At 46.0% G+C, this 18,279-nt stretch overlaps 2 protein-coding genes across 14 annotated transcripts in view; both read left to right on the top strand.

The window, feature by feature from the left end:
- The window catches only part of LOC108940900 (SH2 domain-containing adapter protein F-like), a 97,802-nt gene extending 92,734 nt beyond the window's left edge, over positions 1-5,068 (top strand). For 6 of the 11 annotated variants that reach the window (XM_029256119.1, XM_029256113.1, XM_029256116.1 and 3 more), the window contains one exon: positions 1,890-2,842. In XM_029256119.1, coding sequence (XP_029111952.1) covers positions 1,890-2,076 — 187 coding nt within the window. In that variant the 3' untranslated portion in view covers positions 2,077-2,842. Of the gene's footprint in view, positions 1-1,889; positions 2,843-4,701 lie in introns of those variants that run through there. The other 5 variants (XM_029256122.1, XM_029256117.1, XM_029256120.1 and 2 more) reach the window with 2 other exon arrangements.
- An 8,000-nt stretch (positions 5,069-13,068) lies between these two features.
- LOC108940997 (THAP domain-containing protein 3-like) lies at positions 13,069-17,239 on the top strand. Of its 3 annotated transcripts, XM_018763422.2 has the most exons (4): positions 13,069-13,411; positions 14,503-14,762; positions 15,203-15,398; positions 16,274-17,239. In XM_018763422.2, the coding sequence occupies exons 2-4, from the start codon at positions 14,671-14,673 to the stop codon at positions 16,904-16,906; spliced, it is 921 nt and encodes a 306-aa protein (XP_018618938.1). In that variant the 5' UTR covers positions 13,069-13,411; positions 14,503-14,670; the 3' UTR covers positions 16,907-17,239. The 3 variants fall into 3 exon arrangements, with proteins under 3 accessions (XP_018618938.1, XP_018618939.2, XP_018618937.1); XM_018763423.2 differs by lacking the exon at positions 14,503-14,762 and having other exon boundaries at positions 13,072-13,411; XM_018763421.1 differs by lacking the exon at positions 13,069-13,411 and having other exon boundaries at positions 14,155-14,762.
- Positions 17,240-18,279: the final 1,040 nt, after the last annotated feature.

Raw genomic sequence — 18,279 nt, 5'->3', positions numbered from 1 at the left:
GCTCCGCGCCGGAGATACGAGCCCAATCTTGTATCTGCAGCGATTTGTCTCAGCTCATCTGGCTGATAAATGGCTTCCCGAGGACTTTTTCACATTGTAAAAGGTTCCCATCTACTGTGTGATTAAAGCACCGTGTCACCCGTTCAGATTCAGGCTTCGGTGCTCTGTAACCGAGTGGTTTTGATGCGAGTCTTTCTGAATTTGAATAAAGCGCTGAAAGATACCTCTCGCCGAAATCACAGGGGCAGCTGGGGGACCTTGCCGTTTGTTCTGCGTGCGGTAAATAATGCATGAACACACGCGCCGTAGGATGTCGCACTGCTGTCACATTGTTCACGTGAAATTGTACTGCGAGGGTCGGTTGTTAAAACAAGCGGCCGATTTGACCAAAGATCCAGCCCGGAGGTGATACGTTACAGGAGCCCGTTGTTTGGTCACGGAAGGAGGTCTCCGGGTTCAGGTCAGCCGGGGTTTCCACGGCAACAGTGCCACCTAGGGGTGTGGAAGGGACTTGGTGCTTTTCAGCTCCTCACCTTGCAGTGGTGGACCAGAGAATGCTGGGTCTCCTGGGCGGTGTGTAAAAGTGTGTGCGTCTGTGGGTCGGCGACAGATTTCCCATAGAGCAATCGAGGTACGATGTCGGTTTTTCGGCACATCGCAGCAGAGCGCAGGAGTCGCCCTTCTTGAGCGCTTTGTTAGGAGTACAGGTGCGGAGAAAATGAGGAAAAGCAAGGCTTCGACTTCTCCATTAATCCCGCACTACAGCATGACAAGGGTTTTAAGTGACTCGTGACAGTTGACGTAACTCAGTTGGCATTTGACCCCCGTTTTTGCACGTTTCGGAATGAAAATGCCTCCGGCCTACGGGCGCCACGCTCAGGCCCCGCTGGGGGTTACACACCTGCCGCGTTCCTGCCGTGCTCACAGGCGGGGGGAAAAGTTGCGAACGGTCAGGTTTAACAAATCAGACACTCATTTTACTACAGTTGTAGTGAAAATGTGGATTTCTTTTTGTCTTCTCAGTGGGAAGATCGGAAACATAGTGCTCTCTATTACAGAGACCCGATGCCTATAAAGCTGTCAATGAAGTGAAACGTGCTGCAACAAGGATCTTTTTTCCAGTGTCAGAAAGGGCAAGTGCGGCAACGAGAAAAAAAATTAGCTTTCGTACGAGAAACCTGAGAATAAACACCCCTCTACTTACGCAAATTTGACTTACGTAAATCCGGATTTCCGGACATAGCCGGACGAGGCAGGAAGCTGCATCTTCCCTGTTCCCGAACTCGTGAGCCGTGAACACATCTCCGCTCGTTAATGTAGCGCTTTTTCCGCATATTTTTCCCCTTTTCGTTATTCCCAATGCCTAGCGGTAGACACGCACTTGAAGGAAAACGAGAACCGTCTCGCAAACATACAGCGTCGATTTGGAGATGAAATTGAAAATAATAAGCAAGTATGAAGGCGGGCGAAGATGATCGTCTACAGCACGGGAAGCAGGTTTAGCCGTATCGACTATAAATACGATGGTGAAGGTTGCTGCACGTTTAAAGGAGCGCGTGATGATGCTGAATGGTCGGGGAGAAGGAGGTATCTGACATGCGGAACTTTTGACTTACGTAAGGGGTTGAAGAACGGTCTGTTTGCGTAAGTCGAGGCGTGTCTGTACCTAAAATAGCATGAACAGAGCGCGCTTGTTAATGATTATAAAAGACTTGTTTCTCTCACCTTCGCCAGAATGCCTCGTGCGCCCTCGTTGGAATAGTAGTAACGTGAAAGAAAAAGTCAAGGGATCCTTCGTTGTGCTCGTAGGTTGCAGTGTGTGTCAGAGATGTGAAAAGTCTGACCCTTCTCCCCTTCCCTCTGCCCTACCCCTTCTCCCTCCTCCACAGGAGCAGCCAGGGGTTCATGCACATGAAGCTCTCCCGAACCAAAGATAACAAGTACATTCTGGGCCAGAACAGCGGGCCCTTCGACAGCGTCCCGGAGATCATACACTTCTACTCCAGTCGCAAGTTGCCCATCAAGGGGGCCGAGCACATGTCCCTGCTGTACCCGGTGGCCATCAGGACGCTATAGTGCAATTGTGTCGCAGTGGTCGTCAGAAAGAACCTCAGGAGAGGGCTCTGGATTGAAGGTCAAAGGCCCGGGTGTTCTGGTCATGGTGTCGATCTGCGAGTCGCTCGCGTGAGCCTCCTAACCAGCTCCAGGAGACGCAGAGCATCTCGGCCTTGTCTCTTTCCTTGGTTCTCTGCGTAGAGGGCCCTCCCCTGAACTCGGAACTGCGACCGACCTCCGTATCCGTCGCTCTGAAATGTCTCGTCACTGATCTCTAAAGACCTGCGCCGGCTCCCCGTCCCCTCGGCGCTCGGACGAGGCTGCCCGTCTGAGGCGTCTCTCCGCCCCTCCTTCGCTCACCCGATTCCTTAGGCGGGTTCTCTTTCGGAGAAAGGCCCGGAAGGCCCTGCTCAGAGCGCGCCGCGTCCGGAAGACCGAGAGCGCCACCTCCTGTGCGGAACGCCCTTCTCTTCCTTGTGTTCGCTTCTTCAAAGCGTGGAGATCCCTGACAGCTCAGACCACGGCTGGGTTGACAGGGATTTCGGAGTGAATCCCATTTATCTTCCTTTCGTCGTTTTCATCCATGACGTGTGTGAATGTCGGTAATTGAGGGAGGGGGAGCTGAGTCTCCCTCCCATTTTCAGCGCTCTCTCGGCAGCCAATGAAAACATGCTTCTCGCTCGTTTTCCTAAAAAAAAAAAAAAAAAAAAAAGTGTTCTCCCCATTTTTCGAGCTCTTGGTGTTTGGCGTGTTTGTGCACATACTTTTGGTAATAACCAAAAAAAAAACAAAAACTGAAGATACATAAGTGCGAATCATTTGTGGAGCCAATCTTCCGTCCCCCTGTGTGAATTAGTCCCAAAGCGTACCCCTACGTATCGTTCCCGGTAGGACGCTTTCGCCGCTAGACGGTCCGCTTTCCCACAACACACCTGTAAGTACCATGAGATGCAGCGAGGACCTGGCTCAGCATCTCTTCATACGCTGCTTCTCTGATCCAGCTGAGTGTAAGGGTGTGTTTAATTTCTGTTGTCATCAAGGGTCCTGCGATCGGTTCTCTGTTGGAGTAAAGACATCCCAAATGGGTGGAAGGTGTAAGGTGTCTCCAGACCCCCACTGTGCTGTGGACCAGAACTACGTAGTGACAGCCTCCCCGTTTCGTCTGCCCTGAATAGTGGGGAACAGTTCCTTTTTTAATTATTCACGTTAATTCCTAAGAACCCACCGTAACGTAGCTTGGAATCGGATGAATGGCATACTCCTGCATTGTCTACCTCACAAATCTGTATTCCATTCACTCATCTACTGAACAACAGGTACGGTAAAGTCGCAGGAACTGTCCTCCCCACCTTTCAGAATCTCAGCTTTTTTTTTTTCTTTTTTTTTTAAAGCAAAAATTCGTCACGTTAGATAAAGAAACGTGAAGTTTCTAATATGATGTTATGTACTGTCCTCGGTATACTATACTGCAACAGAACTTTGGGCCACGCCTTATATTGCATGAGAAAAACGTGTAGAATGTGTGCACAGATTTCCCGCGTTACGCTTTCAGAGATTGCTCCGTAGCTGTAATATAATGAGGGGAAGTTGTTGCTGATTTTTTTTTTTTTTTTCTCCTCCTCCTTCTTCTTCTGCTTCTCTGGGGTCATCTCAGCCCCCCTTCAGTGTACTGTACCATGTGATCATTTTTTTTTGCAGAGCTTGAAGAGTCTTCCTGTCCTGTAGTACCTTGCAGCTTTGTGTCTGCGTCCAGGTTTGCGGTCAGTCTCTCAGTCTCTGTGGAGTGACTTGAGGCCCCATGCGGTCAACTGTTGCAGAGGACTGGTCAGCTATGTGAAGGTCCTTCGTCGGCGCAAACCTCATTCTCCAAGTCCTCCGTCCTTAGCCGAGACTGCCCCCCTGACCGCCGCCTGGCCCACCCATCCTTTCAATGGCCTTATCTTGTTCACATCTGTCATCCGTACCGCAGTTTATCTTCTCTTTCAGTCGCGTCTCCTTTCCTTGCTCAAGTGACGCAGCCCTGTGCCTGATGGGTCTGGCCGGAGGAGATACGCAAGAATGTAGTAGATTCCCGCTTCTGCTGGAGGAGCTCGTCTCTCTGGGGAAACCGTAGGGTTGGAGGAGGCGTTGCTGACGTATCCCCGCTGACCTCCTGGTTCCAGAGCTTCTGCTCGAATAAGCGATGCTGGAGACGAGGAGGCGTAGATGTATTGTGGTAGTGCCCCTGCCCCCCACCCACACCACTGTCAACAGGGGGCAGAATTAACTAGAGGATGAGAGGGGCTGCTGTGGACAGTTTGCTTTGGCAGGAGGAGTGACCTGTGTTGGACGACGGTGATTTCTGTACAGGGGATGCAAGAGAGCTGGAAGGTCTGAGTTCAGTCTCGTTGTGTCCAAACGCAAAGAGGCTACGCCGTGCTTTAGCGCAGGGCCCCGTGGAATGTTGCTAAGGACTATCCTGGCAAAAAATAGGGTGAAAGGAGTATATTTTCGACTTGCGTACGTGCCTGTGTAAACGCATTCAGCCGTAATGTGGTCAGACTGTTTGAAAGTGGCAAAATGGGCAAAAAGGGAAACGTGATGCAGACTAAGTGCACGGCGCCACTCGCAAGAGGTGATGACAGGTGTTCTTCATCTTGGTTCCAGAAACGGTTCCCGTCGCGTGTGAAGCGGTGTTGAGAGAAGGGTGTGACTGGGAAACGGCCCCCGCCGTACGTTTTAAGGACCTCCAGCCAGGACGCGGAGGAAGGCGGGCCACGGACCCCTGAGCCCCACGATGCCCACGTCCAACCCACGTGCCGCCATCCGCTTACTTTCATGTCCTGCTTGTGGGCGGGGGGGGCGCCACCCTCTCCAGACCTGCGTGTTTGTGTGCATTGTTTGCTCATGTGTGCACTAATCTGACACACCCATGCATCCCTCTTCGCCAAATGTATATAAGTGAATGTATTGTAACGGGGACATGGCGGTAAAAAGATGCAATGATTAAGGAAAATAAAGTACCGTTTATGAGTCCAGCCCTCGTCTTCCCTCTTCTTTCTGCCGCGGTGGGACCCTGCCTGCTTTTTGAGACGGCTCTAATTATTATTTTCAAAGCTCCCGTGAGAGTTTTTTTATCTCGTATTTAAACACACTTATCGGCAAAGTTAGAGACCGCTCTCGGTCCCCACGGAAACGTTCGACCACGTAGCGAGAAGCTAGATATGTGATTGGAGCCGTCATACGGGAGTTTGTTCTAATTAAAACAGTTTCGATACTGCACCGTAAGCTCGTTTCCCTCACTCACACACAAACTCAGACATATACTTTAGTCACTCCAGGGATATGTTAATCGTAAGCGCCTGAAGAGAAGGTAATGAAACATTGGTAATAACAGCCATCTGCAAAGTCTTATAGAGAACAGGTTGTCAGTTTAAAAGATTAAAACAAAAAAAAATCAAATCATCTTTGGGTGTGTTGGTTTCCATGGTGAAACATTAGCTGACGGTAAGTGCAGAGCCCTGGAGACACGTACGAGACCCCCGGGACCCCCTTCCCGTTCGTTGGGCTCTTTGAGGGCAGAAAGGGAAAAAGATATTTGTAGAGATGGGGAGTACGTTACTGTCCCAGGTCTGGGAATCAGGAAGGGAGCGGTAAAACAAACACACACACACTCATTGACTGAAACTGCTTGTCCCAAGTGGGGTCGCGGCGAACCGGAGCCTAACCCGGCAACACAGGGCGCAGGGCCAGAGGGGGAAGGGACACACCCAGGACGGGACGCCAGTCCATCACAAGGCACCCCAAGCGGGACTTGAACCCCAGACCCACTGGAGAGCAGGACCCGGTCCAACCCGCTGCGCCCCCTACGGTAAAACAGGGAGTATAAAATTTCAAAGTCATGCACCCATTTTCTGTATCTGACACTTTCGTCCAAAGCGACTTCCAGTTATTTGCCCATTTATGCAGCTGGATAGTTATACTCGTGCAATTTATGGTAACCTCCTTCCTCAAGGGTATTTTGACGAGAGGTGGGATTTGAACCGGCAACTTTCCTTTACAAAAGCAGCAGCTCTAATTACTCAGGTATCCCTGTAGTCTGCCACGTCATTAGTGTTTATAGGCAAAGACAGCAGTTCCATGTGCTCATTGTAATAACTGACCTATAACTCTTTACACAACGACACAAAGCATCTTCTCTTGGACATTATTGTTATTGAACTTAAGCTGCAAGAAACGTCTAATTTATTATCCCCCTTTCTAGTTAATGTTCAACTTTGCTTTTTTCCATGACGAACAAACCTGTGTGTTGCAGGCCGGATGCTTTCCTTCCCTGTAAGGATTTATGGCGATGATTTACAAGTAGAGGTTGCTCTCAATTCAGATTAGAAACGAACAGAGTGGCACCTTCAGGTCAGCTTCCATTCTCCTCCAGACCTTTAGCAGGAGCTCATCCAAGGCATCCGTTGGACGACGGTGACGGATCTGTTGTAGGAAAGCTGGCTCGTAGCAGTAATGAGCTGCCCATTGGCTGACCTCCAGTTATCGGCACATAAAGAACACAACTAATGAAACAATTAGCAGGGAGAGCAGAGAGAAGCAGAAGCAGTCAAGAGATGAAGACGACACTGCGGTGTGATCGACTCTAGGTTCGATCTCTACTCGGCCTGTGTGGAGTTTGTGTTCCCCCCTCCCCCCGTATTCAGAGGGGTTCCCTCGCACTGTCCAACCACATGTGTTTTAGGTGACCCTGTCACTAAGTGTGATTATGTTACATTGCCCTGCTGGGTGGATGGGTAGACACTTCGAAGTACTTCGATGTAGCCTATGTTGCACTGTAGGTTGTCTTGGACTAGCACCTCCGCTAAATACTAGATGATGTTGATGATAATAATAATAATTACACACACACGCGCATTTTCGGAACCGCTGTGTCCCATACGGGGTCGCGGGGAACCGGAGCCTAACCTGGCAACTCAGGGCGTAAGGCCGGAGGGGGAGGGGACACACCCAGGACGGGACGCCAGTCCGTCGCAAGGCACCCCAAGCGGGACTCGAACCCCAGACCCACCGGAGAGCAGGACCCGGTCCAACCCACTGCGCCCCCCTCTTAATAATAATAATAATAATAATAATAATAATAATGCCTTGGCCATACCTGTATTTGACTATTTGACTGTATTTGACTAAGGAAAGTTGGAGAAGAGAAACAAAACCTTTCTTTATTATATTTACATTTACATTTATTAATTTAGCAGACGCGTTTCTCCAAAGCGACGTACATCTCATTGAAAATACATTGTGTTCATCACGTTAGGAGAAAGAGACATAGCTGCAGATGTGATTCTTAAGTACATTTACTTTGTTTCCTTCACCATGTGCACCGACGTTCATCACACAAGTAGCTGCATAAAACTTTACCAGAATATCGCCGATTCCTAATCGCCTTCCTAATAGTTTTTTTTGGAGATACATATAATACACATTTACGTTGCATTGCAGGAGTGCCTCTGTTAAGGACTGATCAGAGCATGATTGTAAATAATGTATACCTTAGGGGCATGAACATTTATACCTTATATATAACGCTTATGCCTTACATTATGATGTATTTAGCTGATACTTTTTTCAAAAGTGACTTATTCTGAGATACCTACACTTATTTCGCCTTTTATACAGGTGGTAATTTTACTGGAGCAATTTAGGGGGAAGTACCTTGCTCAAGGGTACTACAGCTACAGGTGGGATTGAAACCTCTAACCTTTGGGTCCAAAGGCAGTGTTTCTAACTACTACACTACCAGCTGCTCCCCATCCCCATCCCCATCCAAGCACTGGATTTTATGGTACAAACAGTGTCAGTAATCATCGCTGACCCAGCGCTGCCTGTCCCAGGTGGACCCATTGTTGCCTGACCCTAGAGAAGGTGAGGCAGGGCTGTCGTCAGGGTTCGCTGGGTGCTGTGACACATCTCAGACAGGGCGGAACCAGGAGGCCATTCCCGCATTGCGCTTTCAGGCCCAGGAGCTCCCCCCTTTGCAAAAGAGCGAAACCGTTTCCGTTTCATTGGGCGAATTTAGATGTGGTTGTTGAGAAGGGTGGTTGCAGTGAGACGAAGGGGTTCGAATGCCCCCGTGGTGCACGAACAGCCCGCAGCGGCGCGGTGACTCACACCGACAAGGCCGAGAGCGCGCCGAGCATGAGCGAAACGAGTGACGAGAACAATAGCGTGACTAAAAATAAAACGATGGCATGGAAACGGGAGCGCCGCAATCGGCCAAATCATTTCAAATAGTTAATAAGGACGTTCAGCCAGAATAGCAAACAAATGAGATGATGGAGGGGGACTGGGCTCGTATGATGTGCAGCAGGATGCTGGAGAGCCTGGCTGGGAGCCCGCTGTGTCGACAGTCGGCGAATAGGCATCTGCCTGCCCGCCTGCAGCCTGGCCCCCCCGCGGGAGGAGGGGGCGTCTGGTTCTTTCTCTCACTGGACAATGGATCAAGAGGACTTCTGTGGGTTTTTTTTCTTTTTTCTCCAAGAAAAACAAAACTTTGTCTGAAGGCCAGAGTCAAAGCCTCGTGCTGAGAACTTGATGGGAGGACCTCGGAGGTATTAGCAGCTGATAACGGACAGGCGGCACGTGTTAATGGAGAGGAACAAGGGTTTTGGGGGGGTTACAGCAGCCCTAGACAAAGCCCTGTAAGTGAGGGAGTGGTCCGGATCATTCAGAAGGTCTGTAGGTAGCACTGCTGGTCACTTGTACCTTTGACCATACACAGAGATCAGACATGTTTTAGGACTATAACTAGTTGGACAGATGGTAGGGTAGTGGTTAGAAATACTGCCTTTGACCAAAAAGGTCGCAGATTTAATTCCCACCTCCTGCTATACTGTCCTTGAGCAAGGTACGTATCCTAAAATTGCTCCAGTAAAATTACCCTGCTGTGTAAAAGGGTAAATAATCGTCAGCACCTCATCCTTGCTGTGCTGTGTCTCGGCCCAAAACAGCGCGGAGAAATTGGGGGGCGATCATTTGTTGTTTCCACTTAACCGCACGAAAGAGACGGCGAACCACTTCCCCTCGCAGGCCCGGCTTTGTTGGAGAGGACGGCAGCTTCCAAACGGCTGTCTGCCACCGGCGTCGGCCCCGAGGGACACCCTCTTCTAAGGAGGGGTTAAAGCAGCTCCTTGAAATGGCTGAAGCCGGATGATGCAGGAGAGCAAAACAACAAGGAAAAGGAAACCTCAAGTAAGCGGCCAACGCATCCCTTTCGGGGGAGTGGGGGGGGGGATGGCTGGGTACCGGTTGTCAGTCACAGGCTTATTTGGCATTCTGCTCAGCGAGGCCCCGCTGTAAGCAATTTCGGACAGCGGACCTCATGGTAATAGTGGGAGAGCCGTGCTGTCTGAAAGCGCCGGGGGAAGAAGCGGCGCTTCCTCGTGGTTTCAGAAGCACGTCTCGGCTGGGGACGTCGGATGGGCTGCTCGACCTGCGTGAGACCAATTCGTGACCCTGCTGTAATCCAGATGCTCCGGAGGTTGCATTTGCAGCTTCACGTGGTTGACGGATGAACAGTACTGCACTTCCAGCTAATGCCTTTCCTTTTTCTTACATTAAATCCTACTCTGCGCTCCTCTACCAGGGCAGGAATTCACTGGAGTACAAGATCTTGTTTTGTCGAACGTATTGATGGAAATGCACATTCATTGAGTGACAGTTTCCACCAATTTACAATGATTCATTCAGTTGCACAGCTGGGTAATTTTTACTGTAGTAATTTGGATGAGTATGATGCTCGGGGGTACTACAGTAGGCAGTGAGATTCAAAACCTGGGCCATTGGAGTGTGAGGCTGTAGCGCTAACCACTGCGCCACCTGCTGGCCTATCAGTGAGACCCTTATAATTCTAGGTTTTCTTGTTTAGCTCTCCTTGTCGTCTGCTGATGTGGCCTCGTTCATCTCCTCTGTAGGGCCTCGCCACACCGGGCCTGGTGCTCATTCGTATCCCCCGGCTTCCAGGCCTCAAACCAAACCGGACAGGTGACATGGGACCGCTACATGACACGGTACATAGTCAAACTGACAGTTTTTTTTTCTGAGGGTTGTATTTTATATCGTAAAGCAAATTAGGAACAGAATTAGATTTTTTTGGAGCATCAATGTGATGAAAATTAGAAGAGACAAATTGTATATGCCAGGATGTCGTGCACAGTGACAAACATAACGCCCCCCCTCCCCCCCTCCGTCTCCATCCATATACAGTTGCGAAATGGATGTGTCGCCATAGCAACTTTTTTGAATGTTGTGCCACATCGTTGTTATGGTGCTCGAGAGTGAAAGCTCTTAGGAAGGATTGCATTTTGTATGGTTTTTCGGTCTAGATCGGTCTGGAAAACCCTAAGCAGGGACACCGTAATCACTCCAGTAAAAACAGTGTAATCGCTCACCCTGCATGACACCTGGAATACCCTGGGACTCTGTGCCCAGAGCCATCAGACTCACAGAGACACAGGCGACTTTCACCGCTTGTTTAAATAGTGATTTTTAATGGCATCTCAATTTCTGGAGGACTTTAAGACAACATAATATTTCTCAAAATAAGGATATGATTTAATTATTTGCATACAACAAGAAATATGGTCTTTCAGGAGAGTTTTCATTGCCAATCATTTTCATAGATGTAATTTTTGCGGCTACAATTCATTGCGCTACATAAAGATTTCAGAGTTACGGTGATTATTTATTTATTTAAAATATAAATTGCAAACAGAACTGGGTCATAGTATTCTAGGGAGAGAATCAGAATTGCAAATACTTGGAGATACATAATACAATACAAGGGCAAAGGGTTCCAGCTCTTAGCTGGAGTGGCCATGTGGCACTATCTCAGAAGCTCCGAAAGGGTTTCAGAATATTTGGAATTATAATATTAATTTGAGTTATATATATATATATCCATCACACATTGCCAGAGACTAAGGGCGTTAGAGCGTCGAGGGCAGATCTGGGTTGAGGGCAGTAGGAGACCAGAGCAGATGGTGCGACCAAGATCCCCGGACTTCTACTAACGTCTTTCCAGGCTAGAAGAGTGTCGAAATGCTCAGGGTTCTCAAGTAGAAGAGGAATCGGGGACTTTTTTAATCAAAGGTAAAGACCTCAGCAGTGCTGGGGAACGAGGAAAAAAAGATCCATGGCAAACACAGAAAAATCCAGCCTAACCTGGAACCTGCAACTCATTTTTTGAGGGTTAATTTGCAGAGACCAGTAATAAAAGGTGGACAACTGGTAGTGTATAGAGTGGTTAGAGCTGCTGCCTTTGGACCCAAAGGTTCGAGGTTTCAATCCCACCTGTAGCTGTAGTACCCTTGAGCAAGGTACTTACTCTAAATTGCTCCACTGAAATTGCCCAGCTGTATAAATGGGTAAATAACTGTAAGTTGTTTCGAAGAAAAGATCCAGAGCCGAATGAGTAAATGTGAAATCTCACACCTGGTAAAGAATCCCCACTCATCTCTCGAGGCTGATTTAATGTGAGAGAGTAGAGCGCTCCAGCAGTTTGGAGCACAGACGTGCAGGCGGATATGAGGGAAGGCAAACAGAATTTGGGTGACGTGAAATAAAAAAAAAAAAAAAAAACAACCTTGAAAGAGGGTTTCATGTCATCTCCGCTTTCAGAGCGAACGCTAAGTCCTCCATAGATGTAACAAGCCAGTCTGCTCAGGCTCTGGCTCTCCTGAGGAAGTATTGAGACATATTGCAAGGTGGTGACGAGATCCTATTAAAAAATATACAGAACCCCCTTTGTTTTGACACCGTCACCGATATCAGCGAATGACAAAGCGCAGGCCGACTAGCAGACGGCGGAAGCGTTGTTTTTATCCCCGTTTAAAGGCCAGCACAGCGCCACTTGAAGCAGGTTGTCGCCGTCCTCCGTCCATCAGGTTCTTCGGGGCTTCCGTCAAGATCCGGACCCCTTCTCTTCGTTGCGCGCTGACACGCCCCTCACCCTGCCTGCTTGTTGTTTACACAAACAGACTGTCGTAGAAGTTTTATCAGTTTAACGCACTGATGAAACCTGGTGAAATAGGGCGTCAGTGAAAAAATTAAAGCTGGGAACTACAAGGGTCTGTGTGTTTATCTTCTGGAGTGAACATTCAAGCTGGAGGTGCTACTGCTTTCGTCGAAATGCATTTCTGGAGTGCAAACCCAGCTGTGGGGACACACTACCACCAGGTGGACCATTGGTGCAACTTCAGGTTAAAGACATTGCATTCCACAAATAATCATAGTAATTACGGTTGACCTTTATTGATCTCAGGCCTTACCGTGTTTATCGGCTTGACGAAGATTTGCCTGTGTTTTTACTGCATCTGTTCATCACAACCATTTGTTCAAGGGTAATACAGCAGAAGTGGAATGTGAAACATTGACCTTCTGCTTAGAAGGTGACAGCACTAGCTACTACGCCATCTGTTGGTTAATAATAAATACCGCAGTAATAAATAGCCATCTGCTTGGAAAAGGAGATTGCTGTTTCTAAGACAATTAAAAAATGTGTAAATCCATTCAGTATAAAAATAGAATTTAAAAGCAGGGAAAGAAATCAAATGCATTAAAATGGAAAATGGATAAAACTTTAATTTACTGTCTTTATAAATCACTATTCAGTGCAATTCCTTAGATTTCTTGTTCGGTGTTTGTAACAAATGTCTTTTTTAACTGTACTCAGCAAAAGTCATATTTTAGTAGCTGGCACTTTAGAAATGTAAACATGTGTGGTATGTGCAGTACATGTATGTATAACGAAACACTCATGAGTAAATCTTTACACAATATAAGTTTGCAGGACTCCATCAGTAAGCACTCTGCGTACTCACTGCCGCCACCTACAGCACAAGAGGACAAATTAAAAATGCAAAAAAAAAAAAAAAAAACTTTGGTTCAGTTTCTTTCCAGCGAAATGCCGAAACTTATTTATCATACATATTCTATTTACTATCCTATTTGCTTTTGTTCTCGTTGTGGATTCCGAACGGAAGCCCGAAAATTGTAGTCAAAAATGTGAAAACTACAACACCCAGAGCTAAGGCAGTCAAACGGAAGTAGGTACGGCAGCAGCGATGTACGCGAGGGGAGACGCACGAGCAGTTGGAGGAAGCTGACCATCTGGCGGAGGGAGCTGCATGAGCTACGTGGTCCTTTACTGCATAGCGCATAGATCGCTATAGAAAGGCAATGGCTTCATGCTAGAAGGCTCCCGCAGGCCGCCATATTGGAAAAATGTGGTCGTCAAGCGGCACACAGTGCTATGCGTTTAACTGCACCAATTACAGAAATAAATATACAGCAAGAAGAAAGGCTTGTCATTTCACAAGTGAGTACTTCACTTTCTCTGGTGTAAAAATAAACGCTTAAAAGGGAATTTATGTTCCTAGCAACTGAGTAATACAAGAACTAGAAGAAGAAGCGAAGTGCAGACACAGAGTTTTATAATTATCTCGCGAATTTAATTTCTTGCAGTTTCTTTCTACTGTGCTTAGCTTAGTTTAATAAATCTGTCAGTGTGGCAAACAAATGTGAAAATGTTAAAGTAAGTTAATCTTCAGGAAGGAAAACTGTGGGAATCGAAGAGATGGGACACTGACTGACTTTGTGAATTTACATCTTAAATATAACAAATACATAATAATGGAAATCAATGTAATAAAACTGCTTTGTCTGACTGGTCTGAGTTAAAAAAGAAAAAAAAAAAAAAACAGAATTTCTTAAAGTTTCCAGTCCGTTTAAATTTTAATAGTTAAGGATTTTTTAAATCTTTTTCATAATAATGATGTGTTTATATACATCGGACGTCTGTATTTATCATAAATTTACTTGTAGGCGGCTACGTTTCGATCTATAAAGAGCACGAACAATATGATGATTAACACTGAAGGTCGACATACCGTCACCGTCGTGTTGTTCACGATTTGAACTAGATAGTTGCCAACCTAAGGCTGTATTTTGAGTATGAGTCTTTTTTTCAGCAAAGTTAGTGAGGAATTCCCTCGAACTCTAATTGAATAAATTGTAAATGTATAATGAAGTGTTTCATGGCAAAGTTTCTTTTTTTTTATTCAAAGCAACAACTTTTCAAATCTGTTTTGCCTTAATATTAATATGTGTTACTCCTGCTAACTGCCTCATCTATATAAATTCCCAGAAAGTTAAGCTGTTAAGACAGTACTATTATCATAATAAAATTCACATTTTGGTACTGGATATTGTACATTTCTTTATTCAGTACTGACAGTTGCCTATAGCCCAATGCTTGGAATCATTTTTCCAATATGGCGGACGACGGTGTCGCTGCGGCGCAGGCGTTATTACTATGTTGGGCCGATCTGTGTAGATCTATGATCTGAACATCTGGCGGAGTGACAGCCACACATGGCACTTTATTGCACAGCTTTTGTCCCTCTTTAGTCGTTTTCGTTTTAGAACTTCCCTAAGGATGGCGGACATGAGCGGAGGCGCACGGCAGAAAGGCAAACTTCCGTCCCAACGAATCGTCGATCGTGTGTTCGCTGCGCTTCGGGGACGGTTGTCCGGCCCATAGATATACATACGTGGGCAGGCCGCCATATTGGAAAAATGCGGTCGTCCAGAGGCACGCAGTGCTACGCGTTTAACTGCACCAATTACAGAAACAAACAGAGCAAGGAGAAAGGCTTGTCATTTCACAAGTGAGTACTTCACTTTCTTCTCGCGTTAAAATGTCTGAAAGGGGGGATTTATGTTCCTGGCAAGTGAGTAAATAAAAGACAAATCCTGACAAGTGCCGCGGACATGATGATTTATGATCATTACGAATTCTGCTGTCAGCTGTGCCCTAAAATCATCATGGCTCAGAAAACAAATTAAAGTTAACATGTTAAAGTAAGCTGATGTTCAGCAACGAAAATTGCCTGGTACGTGACTTAGTTTCACTCCCTTTGCAAACATGATAGCAACAATTCAGCTAAACTTTTGTCTGCCCACTGCCCTCGATTCCCAGTAAAACATGGTAAATACTCATACTGTGACTGTGGGTGATGATGGGTACATGTGTTCACTGCCTTGGGTGTAAAACTTGGACGTTCCAAGTGCTTCGTTACTTTGTGGATTTCTTCCGAATAATTTCCAGATTCCCGAACAAAGAGAGGGATAAGGAAAGATATCAAATGTGGATAAGGAACTGCAGGCGTGATCGTCCGCCAGGAAAAGGTAGTGTGCTCTGCAGCAAACACTTCAACGGCGATCAGTTTGATCGGACCGGACAGATCATTCGCTTAAAGGACGGAGCTGTGCCCACTTTATTCGCCTTCCCTGAGCATTTACAGGTATTTCTTACAGCTGTATTATGGAACACTAATGGTCTCCATAACATCGTAACGTCCAGTTATAGAATCATGACTAGTCTGAGAGAGGTACAAAACACAACTGACTAGTCGAGCTGCAGTCTGCAGTGATGTTGACAATGGCGATTCATAACTGGAAACCTTGTCTTGCCAAATTTCTGCATAAGTGTTTAAATGATCCAAATTATCACCAGAATATTTTCTGTCGGCTGGCTTAGATTGCCCTGACAAAGGAGAGATGCGCCCTGAATTCACTTTGAGCAAATCTATAATAAAGTACTTCCTGGCAAAGGTATTTATTTATTTATTTGTTTGTTTTTTTTAAATTCAAAGCAAGAAGTTTGAAAATTAGTTTTGTCTCAATATCAGTATATTCTCACTATGATAACTGCTCATCTATATAAATTCCCAGATAGTTAAGCTGTTTCTGTAGTCTCATTGTAGGCTATATAATTTAAATTCTCAACATGTTTGACAGATATAACCACAGAATTTTGTAGCCACTTTAGCAATAACTCACAATACTAGTATCATAATAAAGTATGCATTTTTATAGTAGATATTGTCCGTTTCTTTATTTGGTATTGACAGTAGCCTATACCGTAGCCCAATGCGTAGGTACCAATCCTGTACATATACAACTTCCTGGCATCATTCAGGTTTTTGTCTAATTGATATTACATGTCTGGTTTAATCAACTGATAAAATAAAAGCTTAAGTGCATCCAAAGCTTTGTGCTTTTGTTTATAAGCCTGAATCATTTTTCCAATATGGTGGACGATGTTGCCATTGTGGCACAGATGTTATCATTGTGTTGAGCCTATTTATGTATATCTACGTGTTTGACTGCCTCACAGCCTGTGCCCATGCTGAACGTGCCGAGGAGGGGTGACGACACCGCGACGGAACAGGGCCAAAGTCGTGGTAACGGAGAGCAGAGCAATCCGCTTGGCCCTAAACGAAAACGGCTTTATAAAGAGATGCTGGAGGACGGTCCGGCCGGATGCAGCTCTGCACAAAGCTCCCAGTCCGAGAAGGTGGTAGATCTGGAGAACCGCTATCCGCCTGGCTCCTGGGAGCAGGCCACCGTGGAGGCCATAATGAAGCTGAGAACACTAGACACAGCTGCCACCACGTCTCACGTTGCCCAGATGATCATCGCCAACCTGAAGGACGAGAACGACTTCCTGCGAGCGCAGAACGCGAAGCTGCGGTCGGAGCTGAAGGCCATGCGGACGAAGCATGAGGCTGAGCTGCGTGGCGCCATGCAGGACGATCCTGCTGAGGATATGGGACATGTGGGCAGATCCCCCTCTGCAGAGGCCATACCCGAAGACACAGTGCTCGCAGAGCCAGCTGGTTGCATCCCAGTCACCACACTGTCCCATGTTCATCAAGAAACAGGAACAGATGCAATCACTGAAGAAGCCGATAAAAGTGAAGTCCACATATGTACTACAGACTTGGACAGCAATTCATCAGTCTTATAAATGGACACAATGTTGAGCCAGCATCAGATATGCACCCCTCTTAGCCTAATGCCCCTCATATAGTTCAGGAGAAATGCTAATGTATTAAAAGTAATTCAGGGAAAAATAATGCAGATGGCAAGTCCCCTCAATATTAGGTTGCTCGGAAATATGAAATATTTTTACTTGCATGTAGCGGGTGATGGGAATGCACTTTAAGGGTCAGCAGTCTGCTCAAGTGGGGTACCACATGGAGGACTACATTATGAAGACAAATGTCTAAATTGAATTGGTTTTCACATGGCTGTGTGGTGAAGCTGTTTTAATGTCTTCCCTTTAAATGTTTCTCTTTAGTGTGGCTGTTGGTAATGAATTAAATAGTTTTATTTTTGTGTTTGTCTCAGTGTTTCTAGTGCTGTAAACTGATTTTCATCTGACAATAGATCTGTTTTTGCACTCCGACAGTAGTATAATTCAGCATTTGATACATTAAGATGCAAGGGAAGAAAAGAGCTATAATTTAATTTTTTGCTTCTGATAAAATAGTGACTAATTGTGTGCCTTTGTGTTTGATCAGTTTTAAATTTAAAGGTGCAACAGGATTACTGTGGAAATTAGATGCTATTTCTGTTGAGACCGCCATTCTGCAATGAACAAGATATGGTGACATAAATGCTCTTGGCTGGAAACAGCCCTGCTCTGTATCTTTCTGCCCTCCTGTAGCCAAGTTGTATTGATTAACCCAGACAGTGATGGCCTGCTGAAAAATATGGAATAAGCAAAACAAAAATGTTGCCTTCATGCATGGATGTCTCATGTCGGAGGCAGTGTTATTGCAGGTACAGCCCTCACTGGATGGTATAATTCTCTTAAGCTTCACATTAGTTTACCTCAAATGTACCTGTACTGACTGTGTACATTCAGAGTAACTTTCTGAAAATACAAATTTAGTAAATGTCACAGCCACCATCAGTTGAAGCATAAATGAGCAAATCTTTTCCCGTTGCTCTAAACCTGAGGCATGATTCAAAAGTGCCTCAGGAAAATATTAATATTATAAGTGATTTTAAACTCTTTCGTAATGCCTGCAATCAGCTAAAGTGCTTATAAATATTTTATGGAAATACATTTCATATTTTTGTAGTTTGCTCACTGGAAATAATTTCTAAGAACATTTAGCGTCAAAGGGGAAAAAAAGCTGAGGCTTTGATTTTATCCTGCAAACAAATGTTGCTTTTTAAAGATTAAAATTTGAGAAGCTGGAAACCAGCCGTTGAGGTGAAAACTGCTCTTCGTGCTAAATGCAAAAAAAAACAAGTGATGGATGCCGTCTGTGGATCTTTACTTCGCTCTCTTTTCCATGCATCACCCTGTTAGGCCAGAAGTGTCACACT

This window comes from Scleropages formosus, chromosome 11 (assembly GCF_900964775.1).
Source record: "Scleropages formosus chromosome 11, fSclFor1.1, whole genome shotgun sequence".
In the NCBI taxonomy this organism is placed as follows: Eukaryota; Metazoa; Chordata; class Actinopteri; order Osteoglossiformes; family Osteoglossidae; genus Scleropages; species Scleropages formosus.
Note: the sequence above shows the minus strand (reverse complement) of the source record. Positions and strands in the feature narration are given on the sequence as shown.